This window comes from Amblyomma maculatum, chromosome 11 (genome assembly GCF_055883805.1).
Source record: "Amblyomma maculatum isolate TAMU_Amacu chromosome 11, ASM5588380v1, whole genome shotgun sequence".
In the NCBI taxonomy this organism is placed as follows: Eukaryota; Metazoa; Arthropoda; class Arachnida; order Ixodida; family Ixodidae; genus Amblyomma; species Amblyomma maculatum.
This window is the reverse complement of record NC_139354.1, coordinates 157,436,443-157,454,922: the sequence shown is the minus strand read 5'-3', so window position 1 is coordinate 157,454,922 and position 18,480 is coordinate 157,436,443. Positions and strand designations below refer to the sequence as shown.

At 50.5% G+C, this 18,480-nt stretch overlaps 1 protein-coding gene across 1 annotated transcript in view; it reads left to right on the top strand.

The window, feature by feature from the left end:
* The first annotated feature begins 103 nt into the window (after positions 1-103).
* Positions 104-18,480, top strand: part of LOC146175252 (TNF receptor-associated factor 6-like) — a 48,375-nt gene continuing 29,998 nt past the window's right edge. The window contains exon 1 of the mRNA XM_084584689.1: positions 104-721. Coding sequence (XP_084440815.1) covers positions 664-721 — 58 coding nt within the window. The 5' untranslated portion in view covers positions 104-663. The remainder of the gene's footprint in view (positions 722-18,480) is intronic.

The following is an 18,480-nucleotide window of genomic DNA, read 5'->3' as shown; positions in this document are numbered from 1 at the left end:
TCGCTCAATCAGCTTTCTCGCGTCGGCGGCCGCCGCCGTCGCTGGTGACAACGCACATCACGGCGCACAGCAACCGAAGAAAGCTGGCTAATGCAAACCGCATCAACGCGACACATCGTTTGCAAGTGCACACCGCCAAACCTGCCGCAACCTTTACTTCTTTGTTCTTTCTACCGTCTTTTCATCACTTTTTTTCTTTTCACTATTTTTAAACTTTATTCAAAGCGTGCCTCTAACGTTAGAAGCCTCGCGCGGACACCCTATCGATGCTATCTCGCTTGGATGCGCAAAGCTTTCTGGGTAACGGGTAATTTCCGCAGCGTGTCAGACGGCTGCCGTCTCTGCCCTTCGCGCGAGTGCGTGTGTCAGATTTTCTTTTCTTTCCCCGCTATCTTTTCGAGAACACGCCTCGTTCCTTAGCGATTTTTAGAAACCATGTCGCGAGTCTCTCTTCTTTTAGAAACATGTCAGCACCTTTAATCTCATTAGCGCGTGTTCTCCACTAACTGATGCCGGGACATTACTTTTTCTGACCGAATAAGCGTTTCCACGCTAAGCCTACCTGTTTTGTGCCGCAAGCGACGAAGGCTTACCGACGACAGGGCTGAGAAGGTTTCTGGAACGACGAACTGTCCCCGTCGAGTCGTTCACTTTGTTCCTACGATGTCTTCCGGTCGACGACAGACTTCTGACAAGACTTGCATCTTTTACGGCGTGGACGGTGAGCCAGTTTGGTGTATTTCTTTTTTTCTTTCAAGCGTGAAAGGTTTTTTGCACAAGAGTCTCGCGGGGCCCGCGAGTCATGAATACAGGAGCAGCTTGCACCTCACTTTAGTTTTCTACTGTAAAGCTCAATGTTTGAAGCGGTAAGACGCTTGATTTTAAACTTAATTACCGCGTACTCGACGCTTTGTTGGTCTCTCCAGCATGGTTGTGCATAAATGGCGTTTTCCGGGTGATTTCGGGAGAGTTGTAGACGACTCGGTTGTGCTGCTGGCCGACGACAAGCGTGGATGCGCAGTATCACGCGGAATGTGAGGTCAGACAGCTTCCTCCCCGCTTATGTGAGCTGCACTTGTGTCGCCTGGCGAGTCAAGAAATGGCATTGGCAGTCACGTGACAATTTCATGCAGTTTCGATGCACCTTCTTTAAAACCGGGCATATAAGGCGATTTTTTTTTTTTTGCTTTAACTGGCTTAGTTATTTCGCTTCTGTTATTTTATGAATACACAGGATTGTCTGCTGTTAGATCCACGACAAACAATTCAGCCTTCTGCTTTCACATACAATGCAGCCTTCGCAGCAAGAGCATTGTTTTCGCATAATTCGGCAAAATAGTGCAACTTGTGAGGCAAACGTTCACCGACGAAAGAATTTTACTAAACCCAGCTTAGCGTTTATTGCTTTTATTTCAGCATTGCAACAGCACTTTCAAAACTTCTATCCGCTTAACTGGGAGGATTGCCGGCATTTATCGATGATAATAAATAATAAAGAGAAGAACGGAACTTCCCTCGTGGTGGAAAAAAAATTTCGAACTTATTGGGTAAATTCAGAGTTCTTAAACTGTCCTGTCGTGATTGCGGTAGCTGCGCTATGCTTTGCATAATCCCTACATGCCGTCGGGACGTTTAATATATTCAGAGCAGGAGAGAGCTTTAGTTCCCGCATAATTTTGTTCTAGAATCATAATGCTGATATACTGTATGGTGATGTTACTTAGCAATAGAGGCGTTGTCGGGAGGGTACAGACAATTTAAAAAAAAATTAAAAAAAGAGAAAAGCAGCATTTTGATTATACGCACATATAAAAATAGCACTGCGCTGTCATTTATCTGGTTTGGTGGGGTGCTTTTTCGTTTTCATTTCTGCACTAGAGAGAATGAGCTTTGCCGCGGGCTTTTTACGGCCAGTATTAGCACCTAACAACAAGGACTCGTTAATAATTAAGAACCGTAATAATACCGAAGACATCGTTTTAGCCGGTATAGACGGATTTTGGTCTGGAAATATTGTAAATTGTTTGAAACACATTGTTGCATTGCTCCTTACCTGTAGTCGCACGTGGAATTGGCTTTGCTTCTTAAGTGGAGGCATTCTGCTCTTCTTTAGGAAAGCCTGGTTTTATTATAGGGATTGTTTATTTTCCATCTTTTTTCGTATTTTGAACATTATGGGGGGGGGGGGAGGGTGACCTTTGAGGTCCTTGACCATTGTACACTGGTGAGAAGGTCTCCCCTGGTACTTGATTGATTACGTTATTTGCCGTAAATACAGCACACGCACATTAATTGGCAACAAGCCATCCTTGGTCAAGCTGAAGCGTTATGACCAGTACGGTCTTGCTTCTTTAAGAAGGCCTTTATAATAATGGGGAATCCTTGTTAGTGATTCCGAGCTCTCCAGAAATGCTTCTGAGGTGGCGTTTAGGTGGTCTGGACTGTACTACAGGACAAAGAGACCCCTGTCAATGCGTGTTGATATTATGAAGGAAATGCAGACGCTATCTGATGCAATGCTCATTGTGTCGATGACTGCACTTCGGCTCAGTGCGTCGGCCCCGACAACGGGGAGTGCCCCTTCAGATAGCAGCCGCATCAACTTGGGCCCGCATTTTTGCACAGTCTAGTGCTGCCAAGCTCTGCTGAAGCCCGCCTTCACGTCGGATCATTTCGTCGCTTGCGGTGAATGACTGGCGTGCTCAGGTCCACCAAGCGCAGCTTCAACCACGTCTTGGTGCGGCTCAAGAAGCGCAGCAGTTCGGCTTCTGGTTTCTTGAAGTGATCCTAGGTTGTGAGGTTCTTTTCTTTGAATCTTCTGGCCACCTTATTCTGTGGCTTATTCAGAAACAGCAATCTAAATAGACGACCAGACTGACCAAGCTAACAACCAATACTTTTATGTACAGACGTGGACGGGACGAAAGTAGAACGAGCAAGTGGGACGATGGCAAAACACAAATTGTCAAAAAGTCACCAAGTTGTTGGATGGATAAGCCGGTACAGACGCTCCGGGTAGTCAGAGTTTTGAAGAGTCGGTGCAGTAGGGCCTCGTTAAGCCCAGCGGAAGGCTAGGCCACCGGACGGGGCCCAGTAGAGGCAAGAGGCCTCGGGTTGCCTTTCCACGGCCGATGCGTCAGGCCTCCCCGACGTGCCTGGGCTCAGCACAGCGCCGAACGCTCGTGTCAGTGAAGAGCTGGCGCTGTGGCACTCCCGGGCCCGACCACCGTTCCGAGTTTCGTGGACGACAGGAGAACAGGACAGGATACGGCCGGCAGGCCCCAGGTCTGGATCCCCGGGACAGGCCTGGTAGAAGACGCACCGCTCTGAGCTCCTTCGACAGTCGATCGGCTCCGCTGCTCGCCTGTTCTCTCCTGCCCGTGCCTCGCGCTCCTCGAGCACACCTTCACGTTTTTCTCTTCTTCTTTCCCCAAAAGTCGTTTTCTTTCTTCGTCTTGTATCAAATTATCATACGTTCTTCACAAATATGCCCCCCCCCCCCCTTTGCTAAGCTTTTTTTTTTCGGAAAAAAAAAACTTGGGGCCATGACACTGATACTCTTTCGGAGGACGACCGCACACCACTACACTGCTGCACCCATCACTGCACACCCCACAGAGTGGCCACACCATTGCTATTGTCTGCTGAGAGTCTGAGTCACTCGCGCACACAAAATAAAAAACATTCGTACTAATACAACTAACATTAACACTCAACACTTGTCAGAAGAAATAAACTCTAAGAAACATACTATGAACAGCACGACGACACCTCCAGAAGCTTTGTACGAAATGTGCTCTAAGACATATCTCCAACGGCGTTGGAAGACAGCACAGAGATTAACATTGTCCCCCGTATCGTACTCGATTCAACAGTTCACTATTCTGTATCGAGTCTCGGTTCCCCACTCCACTCTGGGACCAAGGTTCTTCTCTGAACGTTGACAACGGAGTTTTCGACTCGACGTTATCAAGAACTACGAAGGATGAAGTTTGTAGGGCATTCACTGGCTGGCGCTCTTCGTAGCTTTTTGTGTTAATGGACATGCGTCCAATGGAGCGTTCCTCAAGTTTCCTTTCGGGACAGTCCTCTGACATGCATCGCACGACCTCACAAACCGCTTAATGTCAGCTTGCACCCCTGGCCAGTAAAAGTCATCAAGCACTCTTGCGGTAGTTTTTCTGACACCCTGGTGGCCGACAAGTGCACTCCCATGTGCCTGCACGAGGACCTGACGGCGCAAAACCTTTGGAACGACCGCTTGTTCAATCGTTTTTCCTGGACAAAGTTGATAGGTCCGGTACAAAATGCCGTCACTTAGATGGAAGGTGTAGGCCGTCTGCCCTTTTCCGTGATAGGTTTTCTTGAGCTTGCGACGACACACGTCTAACCTGGCGTCCTCTTCTTGTTTCTTGCGAAATACAGACCGAGATAAGTGGAGTACAGTTTGAGTGGCATCCAAACCAGTCCCTGAAACTTTCGCCGCCAGAGCCTGGAAAGAAGCACTGGACCCATCATCCCTGGCAGGTATGCTTCTCTGGCCCGTCAAGACTGTTGGAACGTCGGCGAATGGGACGCTTGCACCCGGAACGTTGCCGATAATTACGTCATATAATGTCGTCGGCAGGCACCTAGCAATAGCTTTGCCTGTGAAGTATGGCGACTTGATAATAACCTCCGCCTCAGGCGCTTCGATGACAGAACCATTCGCTAAACGTAAAGATGCTCGCTCACCGGTATATGCAACCTCGGGCACCAAAGCCTGACGCACCATGATGCTATTAGAACCAGTGTCGCGCAGCACCGACACTGCTTGTCTGAACACTTCTCCATGCTGCACTGGCATGTTGTTAATACTCTGAGATGGACTAAGAGCCGAATCGTCCCTTCGAACTTCTAGGCATGTTGTTCCCAGCTGAAGACCAGGGCGGGAATCTCGAAGGGACGTGCAGCAAGCAGACGTCTCCCAGTCATTTGAATTTCCGTATCGACACAACTGGGTTTCATGCCCAGATTTGCGACATAATGTGCAATATGGGGGCTTCGGTTTTGTACGGCAATCCGCCGACCTATGTCCGATCTCTTTACAGATGAAGCATCGAATTCTAGTCTTTGGGTTTGGGGCTGCGTCCTGCGGTTTCACAGAATTCTGCTCAACTCTATCTTTAAAAATCGCGAGGTTATTCTGTCGCTGAGCCTCAAGAAAGTGATCGGCGGCCTCGGCAATCTCGTCCACCGTTTTACAATCACGTTCTCGCAAGAAGAGAACTAAACGATCGTGACAGCTGTTTAAAAACTGCTCAGCCACTATCATGTCCCGAACCACTTCAAATGTGCGACCTTGTCCTCGCATCTCAACCCAGCGGTCAAAAAAACTTGACAGCCTTGTGGTGTACTGGGAAGCTGTCTCACCATCTTGCGGCTTGCTTCCACGAAACTTCTCTCTGTAGCCCTCAGTCGTGAACCGAAACCTCCGAAGCAAGGCAAGTTTCGCTACATCGTAATTGACTGAGTCCTCAGGAGAGAGTCGTCCAAAGACTCTGAGAGCTTCTCCGCCGAGGCACAGACTCAAAGCCGTGGCCCACTTCTCTTTCGGCCAGCCCTGGCCAATGGCGACATGTTCAAAACGCTTCAAATACGCGTCCAAATCGTCCCTTTCCTCATTAAACAGGGGAATTAATCCATGAGGACTAATTGGGAAAGACGGAGCTGGTACGGTACCGTGCTCAGCGCTTCCAGCAGTAGGGGCGTTTTCTCCCAATTCCGCAAGTCGTACTCGTAGCTGCAAATTCTGGTTTTCTTGCTCCAAGCGCTGCTTCGCCACTTCAGGTTCTGCAGCTCTCTCTTCGCGTTCTGCAGCTCTTTCTTCCCCTGCCTTCTGCAATTCTTTCTCTACTCACTCGCGCAACTCGATTCCCTGCAAACCTATACGTTCCCCTACCGCGAGCAACTCTGGTGCACTCATTTTTCTCAAATCTCTAGCAGCGGGAAAATGTTGCTTGGCCGGCCTGGTCCTGCCGTGGACGCCAAAATTGTGAGGTTCTTTTCTTTGAATCTTCTGGCCACCTTATTCTGTGGCTTATTCAGAAACAGCAATCTAAATAGACGACCAGACTGACCAAGCTAACAACCAATACTTTTATGTACAGACATGGACGGGACGAAAGTAGAACGAGCAAGTGGGACGATGGCAAAACAGAAATTGTCAAAAAGTCACCAAGTTGTTGGAGGGAGAAGCCGGTGCAGACGCTCCGGGTAGTCAGAGTTTTGAAGAGTCGGTGCAGTAGGGCCTCGTTAAGCCCAGCGGAAGGCTAGGCCACCGGACGGGGCCCAGTAGAGGCAAGAGGCCTCGGGTTGCCTTTCCACGGCCGATGCGTCAGGCCTCCACGACGTGCCTGGGCTCAGCACGGCGCCGAACGCTCGTGCCAGTGAAGAGCTGGCGCTGTGGCACTCCCGGGCCCGACCACCGTTCCGAGTTTCGTGGACGACAGGAGAACAGGACAGGATACGGCCGGCAGGCCCCAGGTCTGGATCCCCGGGTCAGGCCTGGCAGAAGACGCACCGCTCCGAGCTCCTTGGGCAGCCGATCGGCTCCGCTTCTTCTTCTTCTTCTTCTTCCTTGACACTTGGCACACACCCACGAAGGGGGATTGGCCAGGGTTCAGTGTGGACTGCCAAATGACCTCCGCTGCTCGCCTGTTCTCCTCTGCTCGTGCCTCGCGCTCCTCGAGCCAACCTCCACGTTTTTCTCTTCTTCTCTCTCCAAACGTGGTTTTCTTCGTCTTTTATCCAATTATCACATTTTCTTCACATAGGTATCACGTTTTAGGGCTTGATGCTTTTTGTCCGGGCTGGCGGTGAAGAAAAAGTGATAAACAGAATTATGTCCTTTTTAGTGCATGGCTAGGACCTAAGTAAGCCGCATTAGAGCGATGTTATGGTGAGGTGTGGTGTGGTGTGGTACGGCAAGGTATATTTAGTGCCGTACGGTATAGCGTGGTAGACTGTGGTGTATTACAGTTTTGTAACGTACGAAATGATGCAGTATGATATGGTCTGGTCTGGTGCAGTATTGGACGTTAAGGAAGGGTGGGGTGTGGTAGGGTATATGTGCTATATGGTACGATACAGCAGGGTATAGTGTTATCGGGCACGGGGCTCTGGAGGTTCGCACCGGCTACTCTGGACACCTTAATAGACAATATGGTGCTTTTTAGGATGCTTGAACTTCACGCAGCATAGATGCTTTACTGCGGCCAGGATTTCTTGTTCCATATTTTCACAATATGGATTTCATATCATTCCCTTGGATACACCAAAGGAATAATATGAAATAGATTTGAATCGCATCATGTCTGAGTGAAAGCTTACTCGTGGGCTTTGTTTACTGCATGGTACACCTTAGGCAAACTCATAAAATGAGAAAAATGGTAAAGGCGTTATTTACTAACGCTTCTCGCGATTATTAGTAACTCAGAGCTTCACTGATAAGACTTGGTGCAAAAGGATATCATTCACACGTAGCTTTCGCACGGCTAACTGCTCGTTTGCAGGAGCAACGTTCTTCCGCGAGAAGCGTATTGTCTGCTTTCCGCTCAGATCCTATATTGATGTCAGTTACGACCTATCAGGCTCCCGACATATCAGTCATTCTCGTTCTCCTCAGTCCTACCTGCGTCTGGTGTATAATACTAAGGCTCTTTCCACTGACATTTACCTGTTGACGGACTGTGCCAGACTACCACGCTAGAGCGGCTGCTATGACAAAAGAAGGCAGATAGGCTCGAAGTGCATCTGCATCTGTTTTTTTCCTAACATTTTGCAGCAATTAAGAAAACTATTAGGCAGTTAGTCTTCTTGTTGCTTCTGCCTAGTGAAAAAAAAAAAAAAAACCTATGAGTCACAACAACCTCAAATTCTCATACTAACCTCGTACTAAACTCATATAAATCTTATACAATCTCATACTGAACTCATTCATCATATGAGAAATATATGAGAAATTTAGAGATTTGTATGAGTTTATTATGAGAAACCTGTATGATGTTATGACTCATACGGGTTTTTTTCACCAGGGCTCTTCGGGGGAAAGCTGCGGAGTCTTGCCCAATTGTAGCAGGAACAACTACAAGATCTGCCGATTGCCTGTATATTTGCGAGTCTCAAGCACCACCTTCATCATGAGCGTCTTCTGAAATACGCTGCAGAATCCGTAGTCAGTTGCTAGGATGGGCCCATTACTTAATGCTCTTCATATGTGTTGTTCTTTGTTCCCTCTCTTGCTCTTTAAATTCTCCTTGCTGATCACGAAAGCACCCTGTCGCTGATCACGAAAGCACCCTGTCCTGTTTTTTTTTATCCGTATTTAAACGGTACGCTCACCTTTCCCAAAATTCTGAATTTTCGGTCAAGGTCACCGTTTCGTTTTGCCTCACTTTCACATTGCATTGTCATAGATGTGAGTCGATCATTTTGCTGCGTACCTTTGCACCCTTTTATTCTTCTAATCCTTCCGACACACAATCAAACATTGCCGAAATCCCCTCCAAGCGATTAGTATGTGCGTTTGAAATATGCATATTACCAGTACTAATATATGAGGCTGAAAATCAGAAGCGTAGGAAAAAGCTTTAAAGTATGTACAGTGGGCTACACAATGTAATATGATAGCTGCGCCATCAATAAACAGTAACCAAGCAAAGCGAGTCAGAGAACAACCATAATTATATCTTATTCGATATCAAGATGAAATGGGCAGGGCCTTCAATAAGAAGGCGATATATCCGAGGTTTGCTAACAACACTATATTTCAATGTAAGAAAGCATAGTTTGGAATGCGCGCTACTTCAGTGGACGTAGAGGTTAGGAAGTTTGCGGCTAGCGTGGCAGTTGTTGGAACCACATATGGTTAATTACACAGACATAGGGATGGCCTTTGCCCATCATTACACGAATTTAAGCTGTTAAGGGCGATATCGACGACGATAGAAGACGTCCTGCGTTATTTTTGTGCCGATGTTAGCTTCCAAGTTGAATAGAGCGAGACTAACCTAATTACTGTCCCGTTGAAGCGGAGGTCCTCTGTATTCCGAAAGAAGTCACTGTGATTTTAGCAATGCAAGTAATCTCCCCCCTTAATTGAGCACTACTGAATTTGAGCAAAGGTCACGCACAACTTAGTCTCGGTCAGATCGCCTCTGCTTTTCAAAGACGACTGCGCGCATTTAGGAGGGAAATAACAGTTAGCAGAGGCGCAATACGAAAAGTATGCCGAATAAAACTTTCCTTAATACGAGTACTTTTAGGCCTAGATTATGATGTAACACGCCAAATGTACTGCATAAAAATTGTCAGATTGCGCAGCATCGCTAGATCCGTAATTTGCGAATTCGCTATCTAATCACAAAGTAAATGGCTTGGGTCGGTTGACCGGGCAGAATTTTTCGCCGTCCTGCAAGTGCGTTACCGTTCAAGGCAGGCGCCTGCAGGCTGTCCCTTGTGCTAACATCTTAACACGGCTGTTAGTGTTCTGCCCTTCGCAGAACACTAACTCGTTATTCCATCCACATTGTCTAAGTTCAGAGCAAAAGAGGCGCAATATCGAAGAAAAACAACAGACAAGCTATAGAGCGACGTGTATACGTTGCTTCTCGCCATGTTCGTCGTGCAGTGTCGTGAAGCGGTGACCGAGACGCCGAAGTTCGAGGCCTAACTGAAATCGGCGAAGAAAACGCTGCAGATCCACCTGCGTTTTGCGCGCGATTCGCCAGGCAGCTTGTTTTCGAAAGCTACGCACGGATTGTTGTAAGCGGACTTTCTCGTACTGCATCTCCGTTTTCGCGCGCAACGAGTTCAGGGTCTTTCGCGTACCCGACGCCGCCATACTGCCGTTTTCGTGGGCCTTGCAAGCCCACTTTGCGAACACCAAGCGTTACGCTCGCCTCGGCGACTCCGTAATTCCTTGTTTTCGGGAGCGCATCCCTCCCGTCGCATTGTGCCTGTTCACGGAGCGAGCGAGCAGCGAAGCGCGAGTGGCGAGATTGTTGGAGAGACCCGAGTGCGCGCAAAGCATTTTCCCGTCGTCGCCGCCACCGACAATGCAACCACCTCGGCATCGTGGTGGCCTAGCCTGTTCGGCGTGCGATAGCGGCAGCCGAATCTGCTGCCGACGCTTTCGCGTCATCACGCTGCGTCGCGCTGGAAGAATCAATCACGCCCGCGCGCGCGGAGGTGTGACTCCCATGGCGGGGAGGGAGCGAAACGGCGACAAGCGGGGCATCCCAAGAGCGGCACAGCGCACAGCGGACTGGGTGAAAATAATAGCTTGCTTTTGCTGAGCATAGTTGACGTCATTTTTGGTGTTGGCATCCCGAAAGTTCAGCGACAAAGTTTGATATGAGTACGGGCAGAGAAATCGTGTTAAGCGCGCCCCGCTCTCTATGGCAATATCTGAAAAGTTGCAACAAAGGTTAGCCAAGAGCATATTGGATTAAAATTTTATATCCTATTTTATTATTGTAGTATCATCTTCATTTCATTTCACTGCATGGCAAGTTTCAAAACGCATATTAGCAAATATCTTTTAAAAAAATTGCAGGCTTATCAAGGTTAAGCATGCGAAGCATGTTAAGCAGCTGCCTCAGTGTGGATGGGGCTAAGTAACGGAGACGTGGTTTTAGGTTAATCGTCGTACTTTATTCTTTGCAGCCCGACAAACGCACTCTAATGGTCCGTAAATGCATGACTCTTGGTTTGCGCGTCACTTACGCATACACGCCCGGCGCAAAGACGCTGGCGCGGTTGCGGGCACAGAGATTGACGCGACGGTGGGCGCGCGCCGCTTCATCCCTGGCGTGACGTCACATATCACGTGATGCAGCGATGGTGGCGCCGCCGCCGCGTCGCGCGCGACCATAGAGTTAATACAAAGAGTGGCTTTTTGGGCTTGTTGGTGCGTGAACATAGCGAGACTGTAGCGCACACACGAGAAGGACACACGAGAAGAACGAACAACACGAGCGCTAACTTCCAACAATCTTTATTTCAGACATGCAGCACATTTATACGCCAAAGATAGGAAATCACTTGTGCTGACAGTATCACCGCCGGAGAAAAGAGAGTTCTTTATCGCATAAACTAATAGACGGAGTGCTAACACAAGTCTCTCCGCAAGCATTTATCTTCTCAGCTTCAATTATCATTCGCGTGGTCATGTCAAAATTTCTTGCTAGCACAACTGTTTGTTCCAAGTACGGTTTGCAAGTTTTCGATTCACAAGAAAGAATATGATCAACAAGAGTACTACCCTTCCCATTCTTGACGTTACGTGCGTGTTCCATTAATCGCTGATTTAGGCACCGTCCTGTCTGTCCGATGTAATGGCCACCGCATGATAAAGGTATCTTGTACACTACACCTTCAATGCAACTGACGTAAGGCTTCAGATGACGAGTCGTGCAAGCTCGTGCTCCGTTACTGTTTGATTTGCCAATCTTGCACAAGGAAGCGAGTTTTTTTGGAGCTGAAAATACGACAGTTTCCCTTTAAAAGGGTGCACTGAAGCATTCAAGCAAAGTATGCACTGATGCATGTGAGAAAATATTCTGAGGTAACACAATCTTTGCTCCAACAGAAGACTGGCAACTTCACCACAAAGAGGGAAAACAGCTGCCCAGGTACACTGGTACAGCACATACATCAATCGTAATAATTAGCAGACATGCATTGCAATTCACAGAATGTCAAGAAATGTGATTGCTAGGTTAAGTGTACTGGCATTAAATGTGCAAGCATATTTTGCAGATTGCCGAGATTTATTTGTTGCTTCAATTATTTATTTTATATATACGGCCGCACCTTTGGTCAAGAAAAAAAGGGTGTGCAGGTGCCAGGAAAGGGATCAGATTAGATGTGCTAGGCTTCTCTCCTGGAGGAGCAAGGAGAGAATCAACCTCCTGTAACCAGTTGACGGTGGATTCATCCAAATGTGAAGGTCCGATTTTCGACGACCCAAAAGTTACCTAAACGGGCATCACTGCCAGCCGTCGACCAGAGCATATGCAAGAGAGGTGGTCATGTGTAGCCTAAGCATGGACATCTGCACGAGAGAAGGCAAAAAAAAGAGCTCACACTTTGGGTATCACATCAAAAATGTGTAAGCCCACTCAGCAACCAAAAATGACGGACATTGTGCATGCATACAACGCATGAATATGTCAGTGCAACTTAACAGTGTTGGCCGTTCGTGTCATATTGTAATTATGGTGCAGTGAGGCTTGCTGATGAATTAAACAGGCTTTGGTCATCACAAACCTCTCAGCAGCACCTTCCCACAATCAATCAGTGTCCTGACCTTTCAGTAAGACAGCTTTCTCTTCCTCGCATTGCTAGAATGCATCAGAACGTTCTTGCTCACAGCATATAAATACAATCATTATGATAAAGCTCACCATGAATGTAATTACGGTTTCTTCCCCTCCCCCCTTATCATCTTCCTGTACTGTATGTACAGCTTTTTTGACCTATCCACATCCAAGGAGCAAAGCGTCAGAGGGGGCACTAGAAATTTTCCTTTTGTGTATTGTAGGACGCAGCCTAGCTGACAGGTGGTGTTGGCGGTATTCTAGACGCTGCCATTTGCAAAACTATTAGGACGAGCAGCAAAACACGGGGCCAAGATGAGAAGACATCAACAGCATGACAGACCACACTAGTAGGACCAGATATTCGATCGCGACTAACGACGGACACAAAGATAACTGGGAAAGGGGGGCTAATTGGTGGTTAATGCTTTAACGCATATTGCAACCGCACGAAGGACTAAGAAGAAAACAGACAGGACGGAGCGCGAGAGTAGGTATGTGCCATCAACTTAGAGAACGACGACAACTGCAATATTAAATTTCCGCGCCCCTTGCTGTACAATTTCTTTTTGTCCCTTGTCCTTCCGCGGTTGCAATAGCTCAAGGCCACAAAGACGAAACCAACAAACGAATATATGAACTCATAAACGTACAACTAGGTTGGGGCTGGCATTAAGGCATGTTATCATTTTTAAATCGAAACGGAACAAATAAGTACGCCCAGAAGAACCTGGCAGAGGAAGAAAATCACAAACCATCACAATGCATTTAAACAAATTGAGAAATAAAAACCAGAGTGCATTTTCAAAATACTAACCACGACGAAAGTTCTATGAAAACTCGGGCCACTAGCCACCTCAGTCCGATTGTATACGTACTTCCGGATGATCCAAAGGCAGTGACTCGTATAATTTCGGGAAATGCAAGTAAGTAGTACATGGAATGCTGACCATACCAGTTACTTGCAGCATACTGCAGGCATGTTCCATCGACAAGGGGGGCTGAACTAGCGTCGCAGAGTCCACAGGTCGCGGAGACTTATGTTGAGGCATGAAAAGGAAAGAAAAATAAAGAGCCTCGGAGACTGGGAATATCACAGCATGCCGCTTGACGAACAGCAGTACGCGATAACAAGTGGAAAGGAACATGGCCACACAGCCACTCGGCTACGATATTCAAACTACGATGCCAAGAAACCCGTCCGCCACCATCGCCACAGTCAAGTCCGGCTTGCGAGCGATCACGGAGCCAACGACACTGGCGACCAGCTATCGGCCTATCGCTTTTGTATTTGGCGGAATCCAACCTCTCTATCTGATTTCCCTGAAGTTCCCACCTGTGCCCGCTCAGCTTGTCCCTTTCGCCCCATGCCATCACTACACACTTTGCTGGGCTGAACTTCAGTCGACGCTCGCTCATTCCCGCAGCACAAATGTCCAGTAGTCTCTGTAGCTCTTCTGGTGTCCCTGCGTGGACCGCAAAATCATCGGCATACACCAGCGCTGGTATACGTCGCTCGACCTTCACCCCGGCATCCAGATGCTCAAACCGACATCCGTGCCCAGACACCTCCAGCTGCTCCGTGACCCCTACGACGTACAACATGAACAGCAGTGGTGACAGTGGACATCCCTGTCGTAGCCCCTTCGGGCTCTCCAATAAGCTAGTCCTCTGACCTGCCCACTCCACGCACGCTCTGACATCGGCGTACAGCTCTTGCAGTAGCTCGATGCTGGACTCCTCAAGGCCAAAACCCCGCAGGATGCTCCACAATACGGCTCGGTCCACATTATCATAAGCCTTAGTGATGTCCAGGAACGCCACGAAGAGTGGGTTTCCCGTTTGCTGTGCTATTTCTATGCACTGTGTGAGGACAAATAAATTGTCCTCAATGTGCCGTCCCGCCCGGAAACCATTTTGGAGCTCCCCAAGAGCCCCATTTCTCTCTGCCTACGCTTGCAAACGGGCCTTTGCCACCTGTGCGGCCACTCTGTACAGTACCGGGGTCACTGCTATTGGCCTGTAGCTGTCCAGGCACTCTTTGTCACCGGTCCCCTTATACAGTGGCTTTATTCTTGTCAGTCTCCAGTCCTCCGGGATCTTTGCATCCTCCAGCACCTCTGCGACGGAGTCTTTCAACTTTGACTGTGCCTTTGGCCCCAGTGCCTTGATCAGGCTCATGGGGATGCCATCGCACCCCATTGCGGTCCTGGCCTCCACCCTCTTCATTGCCCGTTCCCACTCCCGATCCGTAGGTGCTGCACGAAGGTCTGCTGCAAGGTCTTCTGCTAACTGTCTTCAGGGCTCGCTCATCTCTCTTCCTTCGAGCTCCGTGTCCACCGTCGACCCCTGCATCATGCACCACCACTTCTCCAGGATTGGGATACAGGCCGGCCCTGTAACCGCCTCGCCCCCTGGGGCCGCTTTCAACGCTGCTGGGCTCTGGGTCTGCACTGTCTCCTTAACCCAGCGCCAAAAATGCTGAGGCGCCTGCCGGCCCGCCGCTCGAAGCTCATCCATCATCTTGCGATTAAAGATGTGGAGCCGCGACTGGATCAAAGCCGCTGCCTCCTGTTTCCAGGTCCTATAAAAGTCGCACGCATTGGCAATGGCCTCCTTGTCCTGCCCCTTGACAGCTTGGCGGTGTATTCTACTCGCCGCTCGACGCCGGAGTATGGCCGCTGCCACCTCTGGACTCCACCAAGCTTTCGCCCTATGATGGCCTCTGGTACGCCCCCTGCATGCCGTGAGCTGTCCCACCATCTCTCCTGTCATCGCGTCGTAGGAGTCTAAGAATGCCACTCTTGCCTCCAGGCCCTCTCCTATCTTTCGCAGCTCGGCCTCGCTAAGCCGCCCTTGTGTCGACTTCTGGGGCCGTTCCCGTCTCCGGTGCACGTGCCCAAACCGCAGGCGCAACCGATTGTGGTCGCTCCCCAAATTTCCTTCGCCCTCCTCATCGACGACCATTCGCTCTAGCTCCTCGTAGAGCCTTTCTGTCATCAGGCAGAAATCAATGGACGACTGCATGTCCCTACACGCCCAGGTTGTACGCCCCTCGCATTTGCCCGAGCCGTTCACCATGACAAGCCGCTCCCCTTCCACCAACTTTAACAGCTGCCTGCCGTTCGCGTCTGTGTGCCCGTCGAGGTCCTCGATGTGAGCATTAAAGTCCCCGACTATCACGAGTTCCGACTGCGCTCGAAGCGCTCGTATGTCCTGCGTTAGACACTCGTACACACCCTCATTGTACTCTACAGCCCCGCCCGAGCGCATGTATACCACTGCCAACGCCACTGATCTACCTCCTATGGCTCCAGCTAACCACATGTGCTCCTGGCACGACTGCCTGGTGCGACTCCACCTGCCAGGCTCCGCCCAGAAACACCCTACTCCTCCCCCTTGGCGTTCCGACCCTTGGCGGTTACAGCCCTCCCACCCGTATCCATCGACTCGAGGGGGAGTCTCTACTTCCCGCAGATGAGTTTCTGCCACTGCGAAAACGTCAATCTGGTGGTTTGCAAGTTCCGTGCTCAGCTCTGCCCACTTTTGCGCCCTCCGACCTCCTTGCATATTCAGGAAAGCGATAGATAGATTCGTTGGCCTTCGCTGTTTGCGGTGTTTACCTCTTCGTGTACAGGTTCCCACACTTGAACTACGCTGTCCCTGGGGTTGACGCTTACCCACGCCTGGTTTTGGGGAGTCATTATCTTCCAGCCCATCTGAGTCCCCGCGCCTCCGGTAGTAAGTCAGTACCCCATCCCCGCCTGAAGCAGCAGTTTCGCCAGCGCCCTCACCATTTTCTGAGTGCGCTGATCGTCCGATCGTCCCACCCTCTCGTGGTGGGGCCCCCTGGGGCTCCCTTTCGGTTTCGCTGCCCCTGCACCTTGCTGGGAACGGGCTTCTCGCTGGTAGCCGGTCCCCGACGGACGCCCTAAAAAAGCGCACGCTCGTCTGCCCAGCTTTCTTCCCAACTGCCCTGCAGGCTCTCTCGCATACAGCCGTCTGCCGGCTCCTGTCAGTGTCCCCTCTCCCCTGTGCCGAATGAACTCTACTCGTGGTCCCAGTTCCTGGCATGCACCCTCAATCAGTCCATTCGCCGTCCTGCATTTCTCTCGGACCTGTGCTTCCATTTCCCCGCCCTCTGGAAGCGCACAGATCGCATAGAAAAGATCGGGGAATTGTTCCTGCCCCTGCATCACCCATTTCCTCAGGGAGCCCACAATCTCCTCGGGCCTTGTTCCCTCCTCTACGTCCTCCAGCCCGGCATGTATGATCACCAGACATTGGTCATCCTGATGTGCCTGCATCTTCTCATGTACCCGCTCCATAGTGTCCGCCAGTGTCGCTCTCGCCTTTGTGAAGAAAGACACCCGACTGTCCCTGTCCACAACGGTCAGGGCACCCGTCTTCAGTCTAAACGCATTTTCGTCCCCGGCCACCAATACCTTTCGGGGCTGTATGGCCCGTTTCTCGTTGGACTCTCCTAGCTTCTGAGGGCTCTCCGGCTGCTCACTAGGCTTCCCGCTCTCCAGTGTTCCCGTTTCCCTCTCGCGCATCTTCTTCTCAGTGCCCTTCATCTGATGTTTCTTCCCGTGTGATTTCTCCTGATCCTCGTTGTTCGCCCTCCTGCCTACACTTCCGCCTCCGTCCTGAGAGTGAGGATCGGCGGGCCCCTGCAAGGAGTCGTTCTCCCCGGCGCCCTGCACTTCGGAGTGCAGTTCGCTCCCCTCGCTGACCTTATTCGTCCTTAGTCCTACTTGCTCGGGTTGCAGCCCTCCGATGGGTCCGCTGCCATCCGTATGACCTTCACTCCCCTCTAGCGGCCCCGTCGCCGTCCCTTCTGGCTCATACGACCGGCCCGGAAACGCTTTGCCCAACTCCCCCGACACCTCGTCCAGCCTGCCGAGTGCTCTAAGGGTCCCCACCCCAGCCTCTGGAACTCTTCTCCCTGTTTGCTTACTCTCCTCATCAGTTCCTGCACCTGCGCTTCCAAACTTTCGCGTCTGCCTATCTCTTGCTCCAGTTGGCGCCGTAGGTCCTCAACCCTCGACCTTTCCTCCGTGCCCGAGCCTTTCTCCGCTCTGGCCTCCATATTTTGTATACGCAGGGTCCACTCCTCCTTTTGCTGACTTAACTTGAGTGCTAACTCTGTCTCTATAACGCTCATCCTTGCACATCGCTTGCACACGTAGTGCGATGCGGCGTTAGCTTCTTCCACATTTTTAAAGGGAGTGTCGTGAAGCTGCAGCCACACGTCGCAGATCGTGCATGCGACCCAGTTATCGCCACCCTCCTCGCTCTCGGCATGCTGATTTCTCCGTGGCTTACCCATGCTGTGGCCCGGCTTCAAAACTCCCGCGTTTCCGCTTGTCGTGACTCACTGCACTTTCACCACTTTCACCGCCTCACTGCTCTTTCCGGAGATCCATGACGACTTCAAACGCTGTCACCAGCAGCGCCACCTCTCGTCGCCTTGGCGAACACCTTTGCCGGGGTGTAGTAGCCACTTGAAACACAGATGGCACCACACGAACCCGTCACCGCCGCAACAGCAAAAGGCCTAGCACGCCCCCAACCGAAAGACCGAGGGGTTCAAGCCCTTCGTGGTCTGCGTTCCTCCACCACTGGGAGCGGACGTGCGTTTCATGGGCTCCGTTGACAATCTTCGATTGCGGCGGATTAGAATACTGGATCACCATATATTTAGCATCCACGGGTTGCCTTCAACACTTGACATCGCCTGATACCACCAGTGAGCCTGTGAGTGCCACATTTTCGGCTGTCTGACTTCTCGCTACCCCGTGAAGAGCGCTAACCCTAACGGCCAAGGGGTTGGGGTGCCTTACCGCCGCGGAGACGCCGGTGCGCCCGCGGATGCGCGACATAGTGTTCGCGCTACGCGGGTCTAACGACGCTCGCCAGTGAGTGCTCCCGCTTCATTGATGACTACCACGACCACGATGAATTGTCTAAGAGGCTACGACCCGACGGAGATAGACTTCACTCATGTACCAACATCCCAGCAGCAGCTGATGCCCCCGCAGGATCTCCCGAAGGAAGACAACAGCCATGGCTGGAGCATATGGTCCCGGCGCAACAACGACAGAGCGGCGCAAGC